The sequence below is a fragment of the Theropithecus gelada genome, chromosome 14 (genome assembly GCF_003255815.1).
Source record: "Theropithecus gelada isolate Dixy chromosome 14, Tgel_1.0, whole genome shotgun sequence".
NCBI classification, from domain to species: Eukaryota; Metazoa; Chordata; class Mammalia; order Primates; family Cercopithecidae; genus Theropithecus; species Theropithecus gelada.
Window position 1 is genome coordinate 55482645 of NC_037682.1, and position 22108 is coordinate 55504752.

A 22108-nucleotide genomic window follows, 5' to 3' on the forward strand; every position below is an offset into this window, starting at 1 on the left:
CTGTGTGTGCAAAGCATTTGAGAAAAGTGGGCACATTAATAGTTGTTTTTTCTAGTTTCAGGCAGCAAAATATCTGACTGCCCATTTAAGTAATAGATTTACTGTAGTTTCCCCCTTAATCCATGGTTTTGCTTTCTGTGGTTTTATTTACCCATGGTCAACTAAGGTCCAAAAATATTAAATGGAAAATTCTAGAAATAATTCATTGGTTTTAAATTATGCACCATCTGAATAGTATGATGAAATCTCACACTATCCCACCTGGGATATGCATCATCCCTTTGTCCAACATATCCACACTGTATACACTATGCACGCATTAGTCAGTAACCATCTTATCTGATTTACCATCAGAAGGTCAATAGTAGCCTATAGCTGTGTCACAGTGTTTATGTCATTCACCTTTCATCTCATCACAAAGGCATTAAATCATCTCACATCATCACAAGAAAGGTAAGTATAATACAATAATACATTTTGAGAGAGACCCCACTCATATAACTTTTATTATAGTCTAATATCATAATTGTTATATTTTTAGTTATTGTTCATCTCTTACTATGTATACTTATAAACTAAACATTATCATTGTTATGTATGTATAGGAAAAAACATAGTACATATAGGGTTCCATATACATACATACATACATAGTACATATAGGGCTCAGTATTATCCACAGTTTCTGGTAACCACTGTGGGATCTTGAACATATCCTCCATGGGTAAGAGGAGACTTATATGCCTATATGTATATGGTTATAAAAAGTTGCATTGTTATTTCTGTTAGGTAACTTCAATTTGAGAAGTCAAATATATTTGGTAGAATTAGAACTAAAATGAAGACATTTTGCTTTTTCTTATTGAAAACCTGTAGTTTCTTTAAAAATGTGAAAATAAGCAGTCATCATTCTCTAGTGTATGTTTTTTGTACCATTTACCAAGCCTAGTGATTAGCTAATGATCATGAATGACAGACTTCTATGCAAATGGAATTATTTGCTGTTAATTCACAGAACTGATTCACTTTTTATCAGAGGGGCAGTTTGTGGTGGTGGTAGAACTGATGATGCAGGTTGTATCATTACATTATGTTATAACCCAAGCTCACGTACTTCTTTCCTGATTCTGAGGCTCATTTTAGAAAATGATGTACCTTATTCACGAAAGAAGTTTGTTGAGAGAAAGTAAAAGGATTTTGAAAGGTATTTTTGGCTTTTGTTGTAGCCTGATAAAACTTTCCAGTTCTACCAAGGATTATACCTTTCTATTACCCAAGCAGTTTAAGCCAAGGGTAGTTACATGTTAACACCCATTCTCATTAAAATAGCAGTTCCCATAATTTTAGTCTCAGTACCCTTTATACTGTCACAAATTATTGAGAACTCTAAAAGAATTTTGTTTATGTGGTTTTATCAGTTCATTTATATATTAGAAATTACAACTAATTTTTTTTTTTTTTTTTTTTGAGACGGAGTCTCGCTCTTGTTGCCCAGGCTGGAGTTCAATCACGCGATCTTTGCTCACTGCAACCTCTGCCTCCCAGGTTCAAGCGATTCTCCTGTCTCAGCCTCCCAAGTAGCTGAGATTGCAGACATGTGCCACCACACCCAGCTAATTTTTATATTTTCATTAGAAGCGGGGTTTCACCATGTTGGCCAGGCTGATCTCAAACTCCTGACCTCAATTGATCCACCCACTTCGGCCTCCCAAAGTGCTGGGATTACAGGCATGAGCCATCGCACCCGGCCACAACTAAAATAATGTTTTTAAAAATTTTACCCACTTTTAAATAACAAAATCCCATTCCATGTTAACAAAAATACCATGTTTTTATGAAAAATAGCTGTCTTTTCCAAAACAAAAAAAATACAGAAAAGAGTGATACTCTGTTACATTTTTGTAAATGTCTTTGATATTGGCTTCATAGAAGCAGCTGGATTCTCATACCTGCTTTTGCATTCAAGCTCTTGGATTTGATTTTTTTGGTTGAAGTATATGAAGCAAATCAAATCTCACAAATATGTCATTGGAAAAGTAAGGAGTATTTAGTAGCTTTTTCAGATAATTACGGATACTCTTCTTTATATACTGTTCCAATATCCAATGAATAGTAGTTTCTTAAAGGTTAGTTACTGTGGAATTTGTAACCACGTCTGTGAATTTTTTATATTGTTACATTAAAATCTGTTGGTGTACTGGGCACTTTGAATGGATCTTTCACATGCATGATTTTATATCATGCACTGGTCATTTGGCAAATATGGGTTTAGTGAGTTATATACAGCTTCCAAATATTGACACATGTCACTATATAATACTTAAAATATAACATTAACTAATAGTATAATATTTGTCATAGAAGTCTTAAAATATTGCAAAACTGTCAGGTACTTGAAAGCTCATATTTTATCATTGATAACAAATTTTCTTAGATCTTTATCTTGAAGTGACAGGCCCAGATGATTCATGTTGAGAAAATATCTGCCAAATACATGTCTGCCAAAATATATAATGCCAATTATAATCAAATTAAAATGTTTATTGCCTCATCAAGGGCCTTTTCAATTAAGACTGACTTTTTTATTGCAAATATGCAGCTATAAAGAATACAGCAATTACTAGTATGGTTTGCTGCCACTGCTTTGATTTCTATTAAGACACAAGCAGTTTTACTCGCAGGAAAGAAACAACCAAGATCTCAGTTTTATTATGAAAATAATTTTGACATTGGGGACTCTTTTGATAGCTGCTATTCTAGAATAAAATAGGTTTATTGCAGTCACAAATAAGCCTGAGATAGCGGGTTATGGAATTTAGTATAGATGGGTTGTTGAGAGAAAAATATATGGGTATCAAGGGCAATTTTTAATATCTGCAGGTTCCTAAGGGCTGACTGTGGGACTTGATTATCTGCAGATTTTTATATTAGTGAGGGGACCTGTAACCAATCCTCCACAGATACCAAGGGACACATAAAGACAATGATGTCGGTTTTTCTTTACCAGATTAGTATTAATAGATAAGAAGTTCTAGGGAAATACAGAGGAGAATAGGTTGTCATTATTATTGTTGTTGTTATTCATAATAAAGATGATTTTGGAGTATAGTAGAGGAACAGCCTGGCCTGATTCTTTGGTTTGGAGAGGGCTAGAGAAGCTAGGAAGTTTCAAAGAAGACTTCATAGAATAAATGATTCTTAAGTGATCAGTAATATTTTGAATAAATTGCTATTTTAAACTGAATATATAATAGAAATGTTTTTACTGATTTGCTAATTAAGGTACGGTTAAGCCTTTCTCTAGAGAAACTGTGAACATGATTAACATCCCTCTCCAAATGTAGGAAATCATGTCGATCTTTAAATCAACAGATCTAAAGATGTCTCTAGACTCATACAAGGTAGGCAATGAGACAGTGAAAGCAGGAGCTAGTTTTGAAAAATGTCTGTGCAAAAGAGGAAAATGTCAAAGAGATGATGATAGAAACATGGGTTGGATCAAAGAGGGTCATGGTCATAATACCTAACATTTACATCCACTGGATTATATGCCAGGGGCTTCTCTGAGCACTTTGCCATGTGTATGTAAGATCAGTTGAATGTATTTATGTAAGTCTACTTCTGGGCTTTCTGTTCTGTTTCGTTGATCTGTTTGCCTATTCTTTTGCCAGTACCACACTGTCTTATTTACTATAGCTTCCTGATAGGTCTCAAAGTTTGGTAGTGTCAGTCCTCCAACTGTTTTTCCCCAATATTGTATTGGCTATCCTGGATCTTTTGCCTCTCTTTATAAACTTTAGGATCATTTTGTTAATATCCACAAAATAACTTGCTGGGATTGCTTTTGGAATTATGATGAATATGTGGGTCAAAGTGGGATGAACTGACATTTTGTCAGTATTGAGTCTTCCTTTCCATGAACATGGAATCTCTCATTTATTTAGTTCTTTGATTTCTTTCATCAGAGTGTTATAGTTTTCCTCGTATAGATCTTTTGCATATTTTGTTAGATTTATACCTAATTATTTCATTTAGTGGAGTGCTAATGTAAATGGTATTATATTTTTGCCTCAAATTCCACTTATTTCTGACATAAAGGAAAAGTGGTTGATTTGTGTATATTAACTTTGTACCTTAGAATTTTTTTTTTTTTTTTTTTTGAGACGGAGTCTCCCTCTGTCACCCAGGCTGGAGTGCAGTGGCCGGATCTCAGCTCACTGCAAGCTCCGCCTCCCAGGTTTACGCCATTCTCCTGCCTCAGCCTCCCGAGTAGCTGGGACTACAGGGGCCCACCACCTCGTCCGGCTAGTGTTTTGTATTTTTTAGTAGAGACGGAGTTTCACCGGGTTAGCCAGGATGGTCTCGATCTCCTGACCTCGTGATCCGCCCGTCTCGGCCTCCCAAAGTGCTGGGATTACAGGCTTGAGCCACCGCGCCCGGCCTTAGAATTTGTTTTTAATTGTTTATTAGTTCCAGGGGTGGTTTTTGTTTGTTTGTTTGTTTTGTCCTTTCAGATTATCTGTTTACACAATCACGTCATCTGTGAACAAAAGCAGTTTTGTTTCTTTCCTCCCAATATATATACTTTTTATTTCTTTTTCATTTTATTGCTTTAGCTAGGACTTCTAGGATAATATTAAGAAGCGTGGTGAGAGGGGCATCCTTAACTTTATTCCCCTGATCATTTGAGTTTTTCATCATTAAGTATGCTATTAGCCATAGGAGTTTTTTTTTTTTTTTAAAAGATATTCTTTATCAAGTTGAGGAAGCTTCCCTCTACTTCTAGTGTACTGAGGCTATTTATCATCAATAGGTATTGGATTTTGTCAAATGCATTTTCTGCATCTATTGGTATGATCACATGATTATTCTTTAGCCTGTTGATACGATGTAATGGTTTAATTGATTTTTGAATGGTTAACCAGCCTTGCATGCCTGGGATGAATTCCACTTGGTTATGATATTCTTTTTATTCATTGTTGAATTCAACTTGCTAATATTTTTGCTTTTATGTTTATGAGCAATATTGGTCAATAATTTTTATTTCTGTAACTGTCTATATCTGGTTTTGGTATTAGTATAGTGCTGGCCTCATAGAATGAAGAAGGTATTCCCTTTGCTTCTGTTTTCTGAAAGAGTTTGCAGATAATTCGTGTACAGTTGTCCTTTGGAATCTGCAGGGGGATTGGTTCCAAGAATCCCACACATATACCAAAATCCGAAGATGCTCAAATGTTTTATATTAAATGGTGTGGTATGTGCATATAACCCATGCATATCCTCCTTTATATTGTAAATCATCTCTAGATTACTTATACCTAAGACAATGTAAATGTTATGTAAATAGCTACTACCTGGATTTTTATATATACTATTTTTATTGTTGTATTGTTATTTTTCTTTTTTTTTTCCCAAATATTTTTGATCCATGGTTGATTGAATCCACAGATGTAGAACCCACAGATACAGAGGGCTGACTGTAACTTCTTCCTTAAATGTTTAAAAGAATCCACCAGTCAATTCATCTGGGCCTGGGGCTTTCTGTTTTGAAAGTTATTAATTATTCAGTTTCTCTGACAATATAGGACTATTCTGATTGTCCATTTCTTGTGTGAGTTTTGGCAGATTGTGTCTTTCAAGAAATTGGTACATTTCATCTACATTGTCACAGCTGTGGGCATAGAGTTGTCTATAATATTCATTGATTATCTTTTAAAAGTTCATGGGAACTTTTGTGTGGAGGAAAAGTTAAATATTAAATTTGAACTCAATTGAACGTGGACACAAACAATGGTCACCAAGTCCTGGAACAGGTTGTGTGAGCCCCTTGAGGCGTTCTTCCAGCACTGTTTCAGAGAAATCTCTATTTCAATCTATTCCTATACCTTGGTTATTGAAAAGCAATAGGCTGGGTGCGGTGGCTCACACCTGTAATCCCGGCACTTTGGGAGGCCAGGGCGGGTGGATCACTTGAAGTCAGGAGGTCAAGACCAGCCTGGCCAACATTGCAAAACCCCATCGGTACTAAAAATACACGAATTAGCCAGGGACGATGACAGGCACCTGTAATCCCAGCTACTCAGGAGGCTGAGGCAGGAGAATCACTTGAACCCAGGAGGCGGAGGTTGCAGTGAGCCGAGATCGTGTCACTGCGCTCCAGCCTGGGCGACAGAGCAGGACTCATCCCAAAAAAAAGAAAACCAATAGACAATCATAAAAACAAGTTGACCTTTTTGTGTTCCTTGAGCACAGTCACCAAGGGCCTTCGTGACTGTACCTCCTGCCAAACAACTCGTTACAAAAACAGCTAGGTTCCCACGCTGCGCTGAAGCTTCATGAGACCTCTCCTTGTCTGTGTACAGACAAGTGGCTGACTATGGTGCCCAGGCTGCTGCTTCCCAGTCTGGTGGTTGTTAGAAACAAGTGCTCGGAGCCACAAAGTGAAACCAGCACTCAGGCAAAAAGCGTTCTCAGCAAGGCAATTTACTTCTGCCGAAGGGTGCTCCCTGCATCAGCCACGATTGCAAGAGCACACTGAACAAATAGGGTAGATGCGCAATTCGCAAGGGAGTGGGTAGCAATTGTTCTTCTGCTATGGCACAAGACGTGTCTGGACATGTCTGGGCGAGTTAGGGCACGGCAAGAGCAGGAGGGCTGCTTGCAGGCTAAAAATGAGAAAGTACAAGGAGATAGGGCCTTCGAACCAAGGACATTACACAATGAAACCCTTTGAAGAGGAATTCACCACCTCTGGCATGGTGAATCCTCCATAGTCTGGTGAGTGTGGTGTCCAGCTCTGGAGCCCAGGCTGTTGCTTCCCAGTTTGGTGGTGAATCCTCCATAGTCTGGTGGGTGTAAAGACATTTATCTCTTTTTCCCTTCTCCCCTTCGCATTGCAATTTGCTTATTATATCAATTTGCTTATTTTATTAGTTTGCTTATTGTATCATTTACCTGTTAAATCTACATATGGGATAAAGCTTGTTTACCTTTAAAAGTATTGTGTGTGTGCCTTTTCTTCTCTCGCGGGTCTCCCGCCCAGAACAATCTGTACTGATATTCCCTCTTTCATTTCATTTGTTAGTAATTGGTGCCTTTTTTTTTCTTAATTAGCCTGGCTAGAGGCTTATTGATCTTTTCAAAGAAGCAGCCTTTTATTTTATTGATTTTTCTCTACTGATTTTCTGTTTTCAATATCATTGATTTCAATTTTAACTTTTATTTTCTTTATTTGCTTACTCTGGATGTAATTTGCTCTTTTCTAGTTTCCAAAGGTCAAAGCTTAGATTACTGACTTTAGATCTTTCTTCTTTTCTAATATGTGCAATCAGTGATATAAATTTTTCTGTAAGCACTGCTTTCACCACATCCCACAAATTTTGATGTTGGATTTTCATTTTCAGTTAGCTCAAAATATTTTTAAAATTTCTCTTGAGATTTCATCTTTGACTCATAATGTTATTTAAAAAGTATTATTTGGCTGGGTGCAGTAGCTCATGCCCATAATCCTGGCACTTTGGAAGACTGATGCAGGAGAATTGCTTGAGTCCAGGAGTTCGAGACCAGCCTGGACAACATGGAAAGACCCTTTCTCTACAAAATAAAAAATATTAGCCAGATATGCTGGTAGGTGCCTGTGGTTCCAGCTACTCAGGAGGCTGAGATGGGAGAATCGCTTGAGCCCAGGAGGTTGAGGTTAAAGTGAGCTGTGATCATGCCACTACACTCCATCCTGGGTGACAGAACAAGACCCTATATCAAAAAAAAAAAAAAAAAAAAAAAAGTGTTGTTTAACCTCCAAGTATTTCTGGATTTTCCAGCTATCTGTCTGTTACTGATTTCTAGTTTAATTCTGTCATGGTCTAACAGCAGACATTGTATGATTTCTCTTCTTTAAATTTGTTAAAGTATGTTTTATGGACAAGAATATGGTCTGTCTTGCTGAACAATATATCTCTTTTTTTTGTAATGAATTGAAGACTCTCAGATTCATATGGAAATTTTAAAATAACTCTATTTTCTCTCAGTGATACATATTTTGCACTTGATTTCCAATTTATTCCATGATTTGTTCTCATAGTTAGGCGGGAGTCTTTCATTTTGATGTGGTGTTCCTACATATGCCAACCTAGGTCTCAGAAATGGCACCCAGAGTGGCATCTGTGGGAAATCTAGGCTGTCTTCATGAAATATATATGCACATTGGTGAAAGTTTTCAACATTATGAATCTGTACATGAACTTTTTAAAAAAATATTGGCTTTAGAATCATACCTCATCAGGTAGGAATTTGTTAAAATGGGCAAACATTTAAAATTTCTCAGAGATTAACTAATAATTAACTTCTGTTATTTTTAAATGTTACTTTTTTTTTTTTCTATTTCATTTAGTTTTGTCAGCCTGGCGGGTGGCAACTGTCCAGAGAGAGGAAGCAGCCAACGTTCTTTGTGGTTGTCCTGACAGATATTGACTCAGATCGACATTACTGCTCATGCCTGACCTTCTATGAGGCAGAGATTAATCTTCAGGTACAAAAACCTTTACTAGCTAAAGTACAGTCGAAGGTACAACATTTAGGAATGTTTTTTTGTATGCCATATTTTTGTTAAAACTGCAAGTTTGAGTTTTATGGGCTAGCTTAAGAAGCATGTAGAAATTTTTATGTTTAAGGTTGGAGAGGAGAGCAACATGTTAAAATTACTTTCCAGATTTAATTGTCCTTTTTCGAAACATTGATCATAATCTGAATATTTCTAAAAATAGTGCATCCTTGAATTGGTTTATTAAGAATATTAATTTCTTCTCTTGGTGAACCTATGATTTTCCCTGCCAGCCCTTCTCCTGGGAGGTCTTTCATAGAATGTGGAACATTTACTCAAAATGTTTGCAAATCATAATTACAATGCCTGACATTATTGTTTAGGCATCCAAATGTTAACTCATTCTTCCTAGGGGTAATGTTATCAACATGATCAGGCAGAAATTCATAAGCTAGAACTATGAAGACTTAGAAAATAATTGCCCTTTCAGACTATTGGTTGAGGTTGGTTCTTAATTTCACACTACTGGCTCTACTTTCTCTAAGCAGAAAGGAGTCATAACAAAGTATTTGGCAGCTTATGAAATTTTAGGGGTGAGGGACAAGCAGGGAACCAATTCTGGGTACTAGGAACAGCCCAGCTTGGTGCTAGTCTCATAGAAACCATATTCCTTCCACCTTTTACCACTTGGCACTTATGATGCTGGGTATGTATCAGACATTATAACCTTCACCATAGTTGTGCTAGAATATCCATTCTCCTGCAGATATTCACACTGCTGACTTCTGCTTTAGTCTCACACTGCTGACTTCTGCTTTTAAGTTTTACATGAGTTGTTTCTTTGGTGGAAGTAAGATTGCATACAGAGCCCATTTTGCCCCAAAAAATGAAGGGATTTTTTTTTTGTTGGTGCTGGTGGTGGTGGTTTTTCTTTCCAGGCTCTATAATACAAGAAGGAAACTGTAAAGGGGATTTGGAAGATATTGAGTAAGCTAGTTTGCATAATCTGCTGTAGTTTCTGCTACATATAGAGTATCACTACTGGGGGGAAAAGATTGGCCTGCTTTCTGAAATGGCTTAACAAAGGAGTGTTTGGTAGTTTTGATTATGTTTATTAAACTCTAAAGATCTGAATTTTTTGGATGCAGAAATCTGATTTTTGAGTAAGAGGAGACAAATTACCTTTCATGATGCAGACTCATTATTCAAGTTCATTAGACTGATGTATTAAAACCAACATGCTAGATTACTAATTTATAGAGAATGTGAAAAGTGCTGAAAATGCATATAGAACAAAATATGCATCATCAGCACGTTGTCTTCCTGTCACCAGATCTTAGTAGAAAGCCATATCAAAGTATGGACTTTTGATTATGGAATCAAACTAAGGGATATTTGATGTTAAATACTTAAAGACTATCAGACGAACATAGCCTGTTGCTTCTATTTGAAATTAGAGATTATGTTATCAATGGGGACAGAAAACTTTAAGTGTGATTTAAAGTCTCCTCTCCCCTGGATAATGTGTGGATGTATGTTGCCAACAAATAGCTAATCAACTTCTCATTTTGATCAATTCAATCTGAATAAGTTAGAGAGTGTTCTCTACCCAAGAACCACTTTGTCTCTTTTATTGGCCTTTCATTTCTCTGTTGATCTTTAGCATTTAAGTTAATGCTGAGAATTCAATATTTTCTGTTATTTCCATATTCTTGAGGGTATTGCTTCACAACTCCTTGGAATTATCTAATGAAACTAACTATAATTATTTAGATTCTCCCTCTTCACTATTAACCCCTCTTCTTCTAGACAAACTATCAGAAAGGCAATATATTGACATTATATTAATAGCAGATGTTTATAAATAGGTTCTAGGAATTCTTGGGTATTTTTCAAACTTTTAATTTGGAAATAATTTTAAACTTAAAGAAAAGTTGCAAGAATAATGCAAACATGTATATAGCCTTTACCCATATTCACCTGTTGTAATATTTTGCCCCATTGATTTATTTGAGGTCTTTCTTCCCTACCCTTCCTTTCTCCCTTTATCCCTTTTTCCCTCTTCCCCTCCCTTCCCTCCCCTTCTCCCCCATACACACACACACAGTTTATTTTTTCTGAACCATTTGAAAGAAAGTTGCATGTATCATTTACCCTTACCCTAAATTATTTAGTATATGCTTCAGAGGTACGTGAACAGTATGTAAACAGTACAGTTATCAACCTCAGGAAATTTAACATCAATGTAATAAAACCTACCATCCATGTTCCAGTTTTGTCATTTGACCTAATAATGTCCTTTATAGCACCCCCCATCCCTTTTTTCTTCCAGTACAGGATCTAGAACATACTACATATATTGCATTTAGTTGTCATTTCTCTTTTGTCTCTTTCCATGTGGAATAGTTGTGCAGCCTTTCTTTGTCTATAATGTGGACATTTTTAAATAATGTAACTTTTCACCCCCATTTTTAATACAATGTTTCTTATTTTGCGTTTGCAATGTCTCTCATTGTTAGTTTCAGGCGCTGCACCAACAGTTGGAATATTACCTGTGTTCCTTCTAAGGGACTCTTTCTTTTTTCTTTCTTTTTTTTTTTTTTTTTTTTGAGACGGAGTCTTGCTCTGTCGCCCAGGCTGGAGTGCAGTGGCCGGATCTCAGCTCACTGCAAGCTCCGCCTCCTGGGTTTATGCCATTCTCCTGCCTCAGCCTCCCGAGTAGCTGGGACTACCGGCGCCCGCCACCTCGCCCGGCTAGTTTTTTGTATTTTTTAATAGAGACGGGGTTTCACTGTGTTAGCCAAGACGGTCTTGATCTCCTGACCTCGTGATCCATACACAATGCCTATCTGTCCCTCATTGATGATGTTAATTTTGGTAACTTGGTCAGATGATTGTCAGATTTCTCCACTTTATAGTGGCTATTTTTATCTTTGCAATTAATAATCAGTCTACTGGAAGGCATTCTAAGACTATGCAAATATCCTACTATTCATCAATCATGTTCCCCTAGATTCAGCATTTACTAATGATTCTTGCCTACAGCAATTTTGATACTGATAACAAAAAATGATTATTTTCTAACTCCATACTCCCTCTATATTTAGCAGTCAGCAATCGACCTTTTACTATAAGCTAGAATTCTCTCTTCCTGTCTATTTGAGCTATAGACTCGTGGATTCAGGTTTTTTCCCCCAATAATATATAAATCATTAATGCTTTTTATTATTTTAATGCACAAATTATCCCATATTTGACCAGTGTGCACCACTCAGACAGATTTCCGTGTTCTTTTCACAGATGTCCTTTTAGAAAAAGTACTTTTTAACTTTTCATCATAACGAGTTGATCTAGGATCATTTTATTCCTTCCCTGCCTCTGCCTTGAAATCAGCCATTTCTTCAAGGAGTCTGGCTGTTTTGAGTAGGGAATAATATTAGAAGCTAAGATCTGGGTTCTTGTGTAGTTTGAATCTGTATGTCAAAAGTTATTTCTCTTTTTAGCTTAGATATTTTCCTACTTGCTATTTTCAGTGGACCCAGAAATCATAATTTATTTTTTACGATCACCTTACAGAAGGTTACAGTCTGCTTCATACCAGATTTTTCCAAGATTCTAAAAATGTAGATAGATTGTGAGAATTCTGGATTCTATATAATTGTACTTAAGTACTAGCCAGAATTGTAAGATCACTTTTCTGGAAACATAAGTTAATGTCTTTTGGGCTTGGTCGGAAAGAGGGACAAACAATGAGGCAGAATTTGAAAAAAAAAATAGAACCCAGAAGATGTTTCTTTCTTGGTCATCAGTAAAGTTGTTTTCATTTTTGGCATGAACTGTTTACGTCCCTTTAAAAATGTGTTTTTCTTTTCTTTTTGGATCATATCATCAGTTCAAAATAGATCTTTTAATTCTTGTTTGGTGTGAATTACTTCATACCAAATATACTATGACACATTATTTGGAATCCTAAAGAGGGGGAACTTAGGGACATACACCATCCAAAATATGATTGTGCAACTTTAAAAATGTTAGCTCTGTTATCTTTCCAAGATACAGTAACACTGTCAGTAATCATAAGCAAACCTTTGGCATTAAACTTTTGATAATATGTTCCCAAAATTACTCAACTAGGTAATGTGATCCTAAATTTTTTTAAGTAATCAGTAAAATATGATAGATTTACATTGACTTTTATGACTTAACTAAATAATAAGTTGATTATCTTAAAATATATTAAGTATAAAATTTTAAATATCTAAAATTTAAATTTAGTTCTGTATCTTTTTAAAGTTATTTCATATGTTTATATACTTGTCTCTGAATCAGTGATAATTATGCAGTTCTCAGTGAGAACATTTGGTATGTCATCAAATTGTCATCAAAGAAAGAGAGAGGGAATGAATTTTGTAATTTCGAGAGATGAGATGAGGAAAAAAGAGGGAGAGACATAGAAAGCATGAGATATGTTTCTCCATCTCAGTGGGCTTCAAATCTAGCTTAGGAAGCAGAACCAAAACTTAAGTACAAAAACATTCCAAAGTACCATATGCTAAGTATCATTCAGTGAAATAGATAATAATTGCAGACCAAGCAACTGGAATAAATCATACGGAGTTTAAAAGACTCAGTGGACATTTTAATAAGAGCCAACACCTAGAGTAAGGGAAAGAAAAAGAACAATTCAAACAAAAAGCTTGTGAAAAGGAAAAAAGATTGTAGTGCTTATGCTAAATTAAAGTCTTACGTTCTGGGCACTGTGCTAAAAGTTTCACAACACTTTATTTCATTCTGTTTTATTTAACTCACATATAGTTTATTCTCACAAAACAGCATTTGATAGGTTTTAACATTTCCATTTTACAGATGAGGCTTACTTAGGGACATTCAGTACCAAGTTGAAGTGCTTGATTGATTGTGGCTCCAAGGACCAAATAATAACCACGTTTACTACAAACCTGCGAAAATTGTATCAGTGTGCTATAGGTTCAAGAATTAAGTGTCAAGGATAAAAACAATTATGGGAACAAAAATGATACCCAGGAGCAGACTCTATTGTGTATAGATCAGTATCCAACAATAGAAGCTTTATAAATCAATGGAATGTGTATATTTCAACAAATATTATTTAAACAGTTGATGAGCTATTTGAGAAAACAAAATAAATTTAAACATAATATCATACAATTAATTCCAAGTAGTTAAGTAATTACCTGGAAAATGGAGTCATAAAAAGGAATTTATAAATTCATCTCTAGGCCGGGCGCAGTGGCTCACACCTGTAATCCCAGCACTTTGGGAGGCCGAGGCGGGCGCATCACGAGGTCAGGAGATCGAGACTGTCCTGGCTAACATGGTGAAACCATCTCTACTAAAGAAAAATACAAAAAATTAGCTGGGCGTAGTGACGGGTGCCTGTAGTCCCAGCTACTCAGGAGGCTGAGGCAGGAGAATAGCGTGAACCTGGGAGGTGGAGCTTGCAGTGAGCCGAGATCGCGCCACTGCACTCCAGTCGGGGCGACAGAGTGAGACTCTGTCTAAAAAAAAAAAATTCATCTCTATATGTTATAAAACAGTGGAGAACACCACATACAAAACATTATATAGATTAGCTGAAGTACTACAACCCAATCATTTTTGGTACTCCCCACCCCCACTGTCCCGCTGTTTATCATAGTAAACTATGCTCATTGTAGAAAACATAGAAAGAACATGCAGGAAAAAAATTGAGAGAACAGAAAAAAATGGACATATTTTCTTCCAATAAAAAGGATTTTTTTTTTTTTTACAAAAATTGCTGTACACTAATTGACCATATGGGTAGGTTTAATTAATCCCCTGATGGACATGTATTTCCTGTTTTGTCAGTATTATGAATAACTGTGATGAATATCTGGAAAAATCTTGATTCCTTCAAGAAAAACTTAGTCCAAGGTAATAAAACTCTTTGAACTAAAAGTTAGAAATAGCGGCGTTTGGGAATTGGGCTTGCTGATATTGTAATCAACTTTACACTTGGTAGCATTCTAGAGACTAATTCTTAGGTCTTATTCAACAAGACTAGACTTTGTTAGAGTCTAGTGAAAACCAGCATGTGTAACAATTCACACAGAGAAAAAATTGGGAGACTTGTATGTTCTGAGTTTATTCTATAGTTTGATAATTTACAACCTTTGCAAATATCCACATGGGATTCTCCTTAGAGTATGGATGGTGAAGATTATGTTTTTTACCAAAGCATCTGTCTTCTCCTCCCCCTTTTTGAAATGAGAATTGGCAAATGGACAGAATGCTGGATCTTAACATTCACCTTGGTGTCCCTCACAGTTGTACTTTGTAGGAAAAAACTATCACTGAATTAACTATGATTAATTGGTACTACATGCTTAAAATGATATAAGACATTAAAACAGCAGGAGAAACTTTTAGGAGTAAGTTTCCAGAATCCTTCAACATCAAATACTTTTTCTTAAATTTTGACAACAATTTCAAGCTAGGAAGGGCTGTAGTGAGAATTGTGTATTGTTACTATTTCATTTTAAAACAAAGATTACTACATTCAAATATAATTAAAGGAAAACAAATCTGAACATCTTTTCAGATTGGCAGTTTGGCTTCTCAGATGTTATCTTAAACAGCTTATTTGAACTAATATGTTATTTCTTACAAAGTTTACACAGAAGAGTATAAGATACTGAAAGGAGAAGTAGCTTAAGAGAAGACTTGGCTTGTTAATCCCAGTTATGCCTTTAATGATCTGTATGACTTTGGCAAGTCATTTCATCTCTCTGGGCATGTGATTACTGATTTATAAAATGAAGCAGGTAGCATAGATTTTAAATATCTTCCACTACTGTATTATTTTTCTTATTCTGTCATTTTAACTATGTCTGATTTTAAAGATATATTTTAATATTGTTCATAGCAGATACACTTTAAATTATGTCCCACAGAACACTATTGCAAGTCATCTTCTGAATAAAGTGTACTTTTAAAAAAGATTTTATTAATCCAGTCTGTCACTGATGGACATTTGGGTTGATTCCAAGTCTTTGCTATTGTGAATAGTGCTGCAATAAACATACGTGTGCATGTGTCTTTATAGCAGCATAATTTATAATCCTTTGGGTATATACCCAGTAATGGGATGGCTGGGTCATATGGTACATCTAGTTCTAGATCCTTGAGGAATCGCCATACTGTTTTCCATAATGGTTGAACTAGTTTACAATCCCACCAACAGTGTAAAAGTGTTCCTATTTCTCCACATCCTCTCCAGCACCTGTTGTTTCCTGACTTTTTAATGATTGCCATTCTAACTGGTGTGAGATGGTATCTCATTGTGGTTTTGATTTGCATTTCTCTGATGGCCAGTGATGATGAGCATTTTTTCATGTGTCTGTTGGCTGCATGAATGTCTTCTTTTGAGAAATGTCTGTTCATATCCTTTGCCCACTTTTTGATGGGGTTGTTTGTTTTTTTCTTGTAAATTTGTTTGAGTTCTTTGTAGGTTCTGGATATTAGCCCTTTGTCAGATGAGTAGATTGCAAAAATTTTCTCCCATTCTGTAGGTTGCCTGTTCACTCTGATGGTAGTTTCTTTTGCTGTACAGAAGCTCTTTAGTTTAATGAGATCCCATTTGTCAATTTTGGCTTTTGCTGCCGTTGCTTTTGGTGTTTTAGACATGAAGTCTTTGCCCATGCCTATGTCCTGAATGGTACTACCTAGGTTTTCCTCTAGGATTTTTATGGTATTAGGTCTAACATTTAAGTCTCTAATCCATCTTGAATTAATTTTCGTATAAGGAGTAAGGAAAGGATCCAGTTTCAGCTTTCTACTTATGGCTAGCCAATTTTCCCAGCACCATTTATTAAATAGGAAATCCTTTCCCCATTTCTTGTTTCTCTCAGGTTTGTCAAAGATCAGATGGCTGTAGATGTGTGGTATTATTTCTGAGGACTCTGTTCTGTTCCATTGGTCTATATCTCTGTTTTGGTACCAGTACCATGCTGTTTTGGTGACTGTAGCCTTGTAGTATAGTTTGAAGTCAGGTAGTGTGATGCCTCCAGCTTTGTTCTTTTGACTTAGGATTGTCTTGGAGATGCGGGCTCTTTTTTGGTTCCATATGAACTTTAAAGCAGTTTTTTCCAATTCTGTGAAGAAACTCATTGGTAGCTTGATGGGGATTGCATTGAATCTATAAATTACCTTGGGCAGTATGGCCATTTTCACAATATTGATTCTTCCTATCCATGAGCATGGTATGTTCTTCCATTTGTTTGTGTCCTCTTTTATTTCACTGAGCAGTGGTTTGTAGTTCTCCTTGAAGAGGTCCTTTACATCCCTAGTAAGTTGGATTCCTAGGTATTTCATTCTCTTTGAAGCAATTGTGAATGGAAGTTCATTCATGATTTGGTTCTCTGTTTGTCTGTTACTGGTGTATAAGAATGCTTGTGATTTTTGCACATTAATTTTGTATCCTGAGACTTTGCTGAAGTTGCTTATCAGCTTAAGGAGATTTTGGGCTGAGACAATGGGGTTTTCTAAATATACAGTCATGTCATCTGCAAACAGGGACAATTTGACTTCTTCTTTTCCTAACTGAATACCCTTGATTTCTTTCTCTTGCCTAATTGCCCTAGCCAGAACTTCCAACACTATGTTGAATAGGAGTGGTGAGAGAGGGCATCCCTGTCTTGTGCCAGTTTTCAAAGGGAATTTTTCCAGTTTTTGCCCATTCAGTATGATATTGGCTGTGGGTTTGTCATAAATAGCTCTTATTATTTTGAGGTACATTCCATCAATACCGAATTTATTGAGCGTTTTTAGCATGAAGGGCTGTTGAATTTTGTCAAAAGCCTTTTCTGCATCTATTGAGATAATCATGTGGTTCTTGTCTTTGGTTCTGTTTATATGCTGGATTATGTTTATTGATTTGTGAATGTTGAACCAGCCTTGCATCCCAGGGATGAAGCCCACTTGATCATGGTGGATAAGCTTTTTGATGTGTTGCTGAATCCGGTTTGCCAGTATTTTATTGAGGATTTTTGCATCGATGTTCATCAGGGATATTGGTCTAAAATTCTCTTTTTTTTGTTGTGTCTCTGCCAGGCTTTGGTATCAGGATGATGTTGGCCTCATAAAATGAGTTAGGGAGGATTCCCTCTTTTTCTATTGATTGGAATAGTTTCAGAAGGAATGGTACCAACTCCTCCTCGTACCTCTGGTAGAATTCAGCTGTGAATCCATCTGGTCCTGGACTTTTTTTGGTTGGTAGGCTATTAATTATTGCCTCAATTTCAGAGCCTGCTATTGGTCTATTCAGGGATTCAGCTTCTTCCTGGTTTAGTCTTGGAAGAGTGTAAGTGTGCAGGAAATTATCCATTTCTTCTAGATTTTCCAGTTTATTTGCGTAGAGGTGTTTATAGTATTCTCTGATGGTAATTTGTATTTCTGTGCGGTCGGTGGTGATATCCCCTTTATCATTTTTAATTGCGTCGATTTGATTCTTCTCTCTTTTCTTCTTTATTAGTCTTGCTAGTGGTCTTTCAATTTTGTTGATCTTTTCAAAAAACCAACTCCTGGATTCATTGATTTTTTGGAGGGTTTTTTGTGTCTCTATCTCCTTCAGTTCTGCTCTGATCTTAGTTATTTCTTGCCTTCTGCTAGCTTTGGAATGTGTTTGCTCTTGCTTCTCTAGTTCTTTTAATTGCGATGTTAGAGTGTCAATTTTAGATCTTTCCTGCTTTCTCTTGTGGGCATTTAGTGCTATAAATTTCCCTCTACACACTGCTTTAAATGTGTCCCAGAGATTCTGGTATGTTGTATCTTTGTTCTCATTGGTTTCAAAGAACATCTTTATTTCTGCCTTCATTTCGTTATGTACCCAGTAGTCATTCAGGAGCAGGTTGTTCAGTTTCCATGTAGTTGAGCGGTTTTGATTGAGTTTCTTAGTCCTGAGTTCTAGTTTGATTGCACTGTGGTCTGAGAGACAGTTTGTTATAATTTCTGTTCTTGTACATTTGCTGAGGAGTGCTTTACTTCCAATTATGTGGTCAATTTTGGAGTAAGTACGATGTGGTGCTGAGAAGAATGTATATTCTGTTGATTTGGGGTGGAGAGTTCTATAGATGTCTATTAGGTCTGCTTGCTGCAGAGCTGAGTTCAATTCCTGGATATCCTTGTTAACTTTCTGTCTTGTTGATCTGTCTAATGTTGACAGTGGAGTGTTGAAGTCTCCCATTATTATTGTCTGGGAGTCTAAGTCTCTTTGTAAGTCTGGATTAAGAAAATGTGGCACATATACACCATGGAATACTATGCAGCCATAAAAAAGGATGAGTTTGTGTCCTTTGTAGGGACATGGATGCAGCTGGAAACCATCATTCTTAGCAAACTATCACAAGAACAGAAAACCAAACACCGCATGTTCTCACTCATAGGTGGGAACTGAACAATGAGATCACTTGGACTCAGGAAGGGGAACATCACACACCGGGGCCTATCGTGGGGAGGGGGGAGGGGGGAGGGATTGCATTGGGAGTTATACCTGATGTAAATGACGAGTTGATGGGTGCAGCACACCAACATGGCACAAGTATACATATGTAACAAACCTGCACGTTATGCACATGTACCCTACAACTTAAAGTATAATAATAATAAATAAATTTTAAAAAAAAATTTTATTATACTTTAAGTTCTGGGGTACGTGTGCATAACATGCAGTTTTGTTACATAGGTATACATGTGCCATGGTGGTTTGCTGCACCCATCAACCTGTCATCTGTGTTAAATATTTCTCCTAATGCTATCCCTCCCCTAACCCCACTACCCACTAGCAGGCCCCAGTGTGTGATGTTCCCTGCCCTGTGTCCATGTATTCTTATTGTCAACTCCCACTTATGAGTGAGAACATGCAGTGTTTGGTTTTCTGTTCTTGTGTTAGTTTGCTGAGAATTATGGTTTCCAGCTTCATCCATGTCCCTGCAAAGGACATGAACTCATCCTTTTTTATGGCTGCATAGTATTCCATGGTGTATATGTGCCACATTTTCTTAATCCGGTCTATCATTGATGGACATTTGGGTTGGTTCCAAGTCTTTGCTATTGTGAATAGTGCCGCAGTAAACATACGTGTGCATGTGTCTTTATACCAGCATGATTTATAATCCTTTGGGTATATCCCCAGTAATGGGATGGCTGGGTCAAATGATATTTCTAGTTCTAGATTCTTGAGGAATCGCCACACTGTCTTCCACAATAGTTGAACTACTTTACACTCCCACCAGCAGTGTAAACGTGTTCCTATTTCTCCACATCCTCTCCAGCATCTGTTGTTTCCTGATTTTTTTAATGATCGCCATTCTAACTAGCATGAGATGGTATCTCATTGTGGTTTTGATTTGCGTTTTTCTGATGACCAGTGATGATGAGCATTTTTTCATGTGTCTGTTGGCTGCATAAATGTCTTCTTTTGAGAAGTGTCTGTTCATATCCTTCACCCACTTGTTGATGGGGTTGTTTTTTTCTTGTCAATTTAAGTTCTTTGTAGATTCTGGATATTAGCCCTTTGTCAGATGAGTAGATTGCAAAAATTTTCTCCTATTCTGTAGGTTACCTGTTCACTCTGCTGATAGTTTCTTTTGCTGGGCAGAAACTCTTTAGTTTAATTAGATCCCATTTGTCAATTTTGGCTTTTGTTGTCATTGCTTTTGGTGTTTTAGACATGAAGTCTTTGCCCATGCCTATGTCCTGAATGGTATTGCCTAGGTTTTCTTCTAGGGTTTTTATGGTTTTAGGTCTTACGTTTCAGACTTTAGGCTGGGTGCGGTGGCTCACACCTGTAATCCCAGCACTTTGGGAGGCCAAGGTGAGCAGATCACGAGGTCAGTAGATCGAGACCATCCTAACACAGTGAAACCCCATCTCTAGTAAAAATACAAAAAAAAAAAAAAAAAAAAGAAATTAGCTGGGTGTGGTGGTGGGCACCTGTAGTCCCAGCTTTTCATGAGGCTGAGGCAGGAGAATGGTGTGGACCAGGGAGGCGGAGCTAGCAGTGAGCCGAGGTTGCACCACTGCCCTCCAGCCTCAGTGACAGAGCGAGACTCCATCTTAAAAAAAAGAATTTAATCCATCTTGAATTAATTTTTGTATAAGATATAAGGAAGGGGTCCAGTTTCAGTTTTCTGCATATGGCTAGCCAGTTTTCCCAACACATTTATTAAACAGGGAATCCTTTCCCCATTGCTTGTTTTTGTCAGGTTTGTCAAAGATCAGATTGTTGTAGATGTGTGGTGATATTTCTGAGGCCTCTTTTCTGTCCCATTGGTCTATATATCTGTTTTGGTATCAGTACCATGCTGTTTTGGTTACTGTAGTCTTGTAGTATAGTTTGAAGTCAGGTAGCATGATGCCCACAGCTTTGTTCTTTTGGCTTAGGCTTGTCTTGGCTATGTGGGCTCTTTTTTGGTTCCATATGAAGTTTTAAAGTAGTTTTTTCCAATTCTGTGAAGAAAGTCAGTGGTAGCTTCATGGGGATAGCATTGAATCTATAAATTACTTTGGGCAGTATAGCCATTTTCATGATATTGATTCTTCTTATCCATGAGTGTGGAATATTTTTCCATTTGTTTGTGTCCTCTCTTATTTCCTTGAGCAGTGGATTGTAGTTCTCCTTGAAGAAGTCCTTTTTGGATGAATGTGTGTTGTAGAATTTATTGCATGACACTTGTTTATAACCAAATGTCCTGTTTCTTCATGCAGTATTTTAATATGCCACATTACATGGTCATTAAACAAGGTTTTGACATTTTGTATCATATAATACTTCATGACAGCATTTCCCAGTATGTGTTCCATAGGGCACCAGGTCTTCTTGATGTGCCATAATGTAGAGATCCAATAATTTTGACAAATACTGTGCTTTGAATTGAACAAACAATACTTTCATATCAAAATTTGAGAAATCCTGCAGTAAAGCAACCTTTTTAACGTATTGTTTCCAACATTCTTTGATTAGGAGACCCTTTTGCTCAGTAATGTCTTTTAGGTTCCAGGAGAAAACACTTCCTATTTTAGTGCCACTAAAACCAGAATTCTTTTTTTTTTTTGAGACGGAGTCTCCCTCTATTGCCCAGGCTGGAGTGTAGTGGTGCGATCTTGGCTCACTACATGCTAAAACCGGAATTCTTTATGAGCAGATATATGGTAGACATATAATTGAATTTGTCCTGTCTTCTGAATACTGTAGAGCCCCAGGGCTCTGCTATTGAAGGGCAAAATCTGCAGTATATTCTCTTTGCTAGAGGTAAACTTGATTCTGAACTGAAGACTGGTGGCCTAGATGGTTTGAAGGCTTGTTATCCTAAAATGTGTATTTCTTATGTATTCATTATTTTCCAGACCAATGAAAGGGCAAACCTGGTTTGATCATGTGGACATGTCAACATGATTAAAATATTATTTGGCAAGAAATGAAGGGTTTTGGGGAGAATTTTAGAACTTATAGAATTTTGCAACTACTTAGGCTCCATTATTTCCAATTCTGGAAAATTTTTAAGTTCTTAA

General features: G+C 36.7%; 1 protein-coding gene across 1 annotated transcript in view; it reads left to right on the forward strand.

Moving 5' to 3' along the window:
* Window positions 1-22108, forward strand: part of SBF2 (SET binding factor 2) — a 523750-nt gene that overhangs the window by 231264 nt on the left and 270378 nt on the right. Inside the window, exon 3 of the mRNA XM_025356625.1 lies at window positions 8390-8527. Within this exon, the coding sequence (XP_025212410.1) occupies window positions 8390-8527 (138 nt within the window). The remainder of the gene's footprint in view (window positions 1-8389; window positions 8528-22108) is intronic.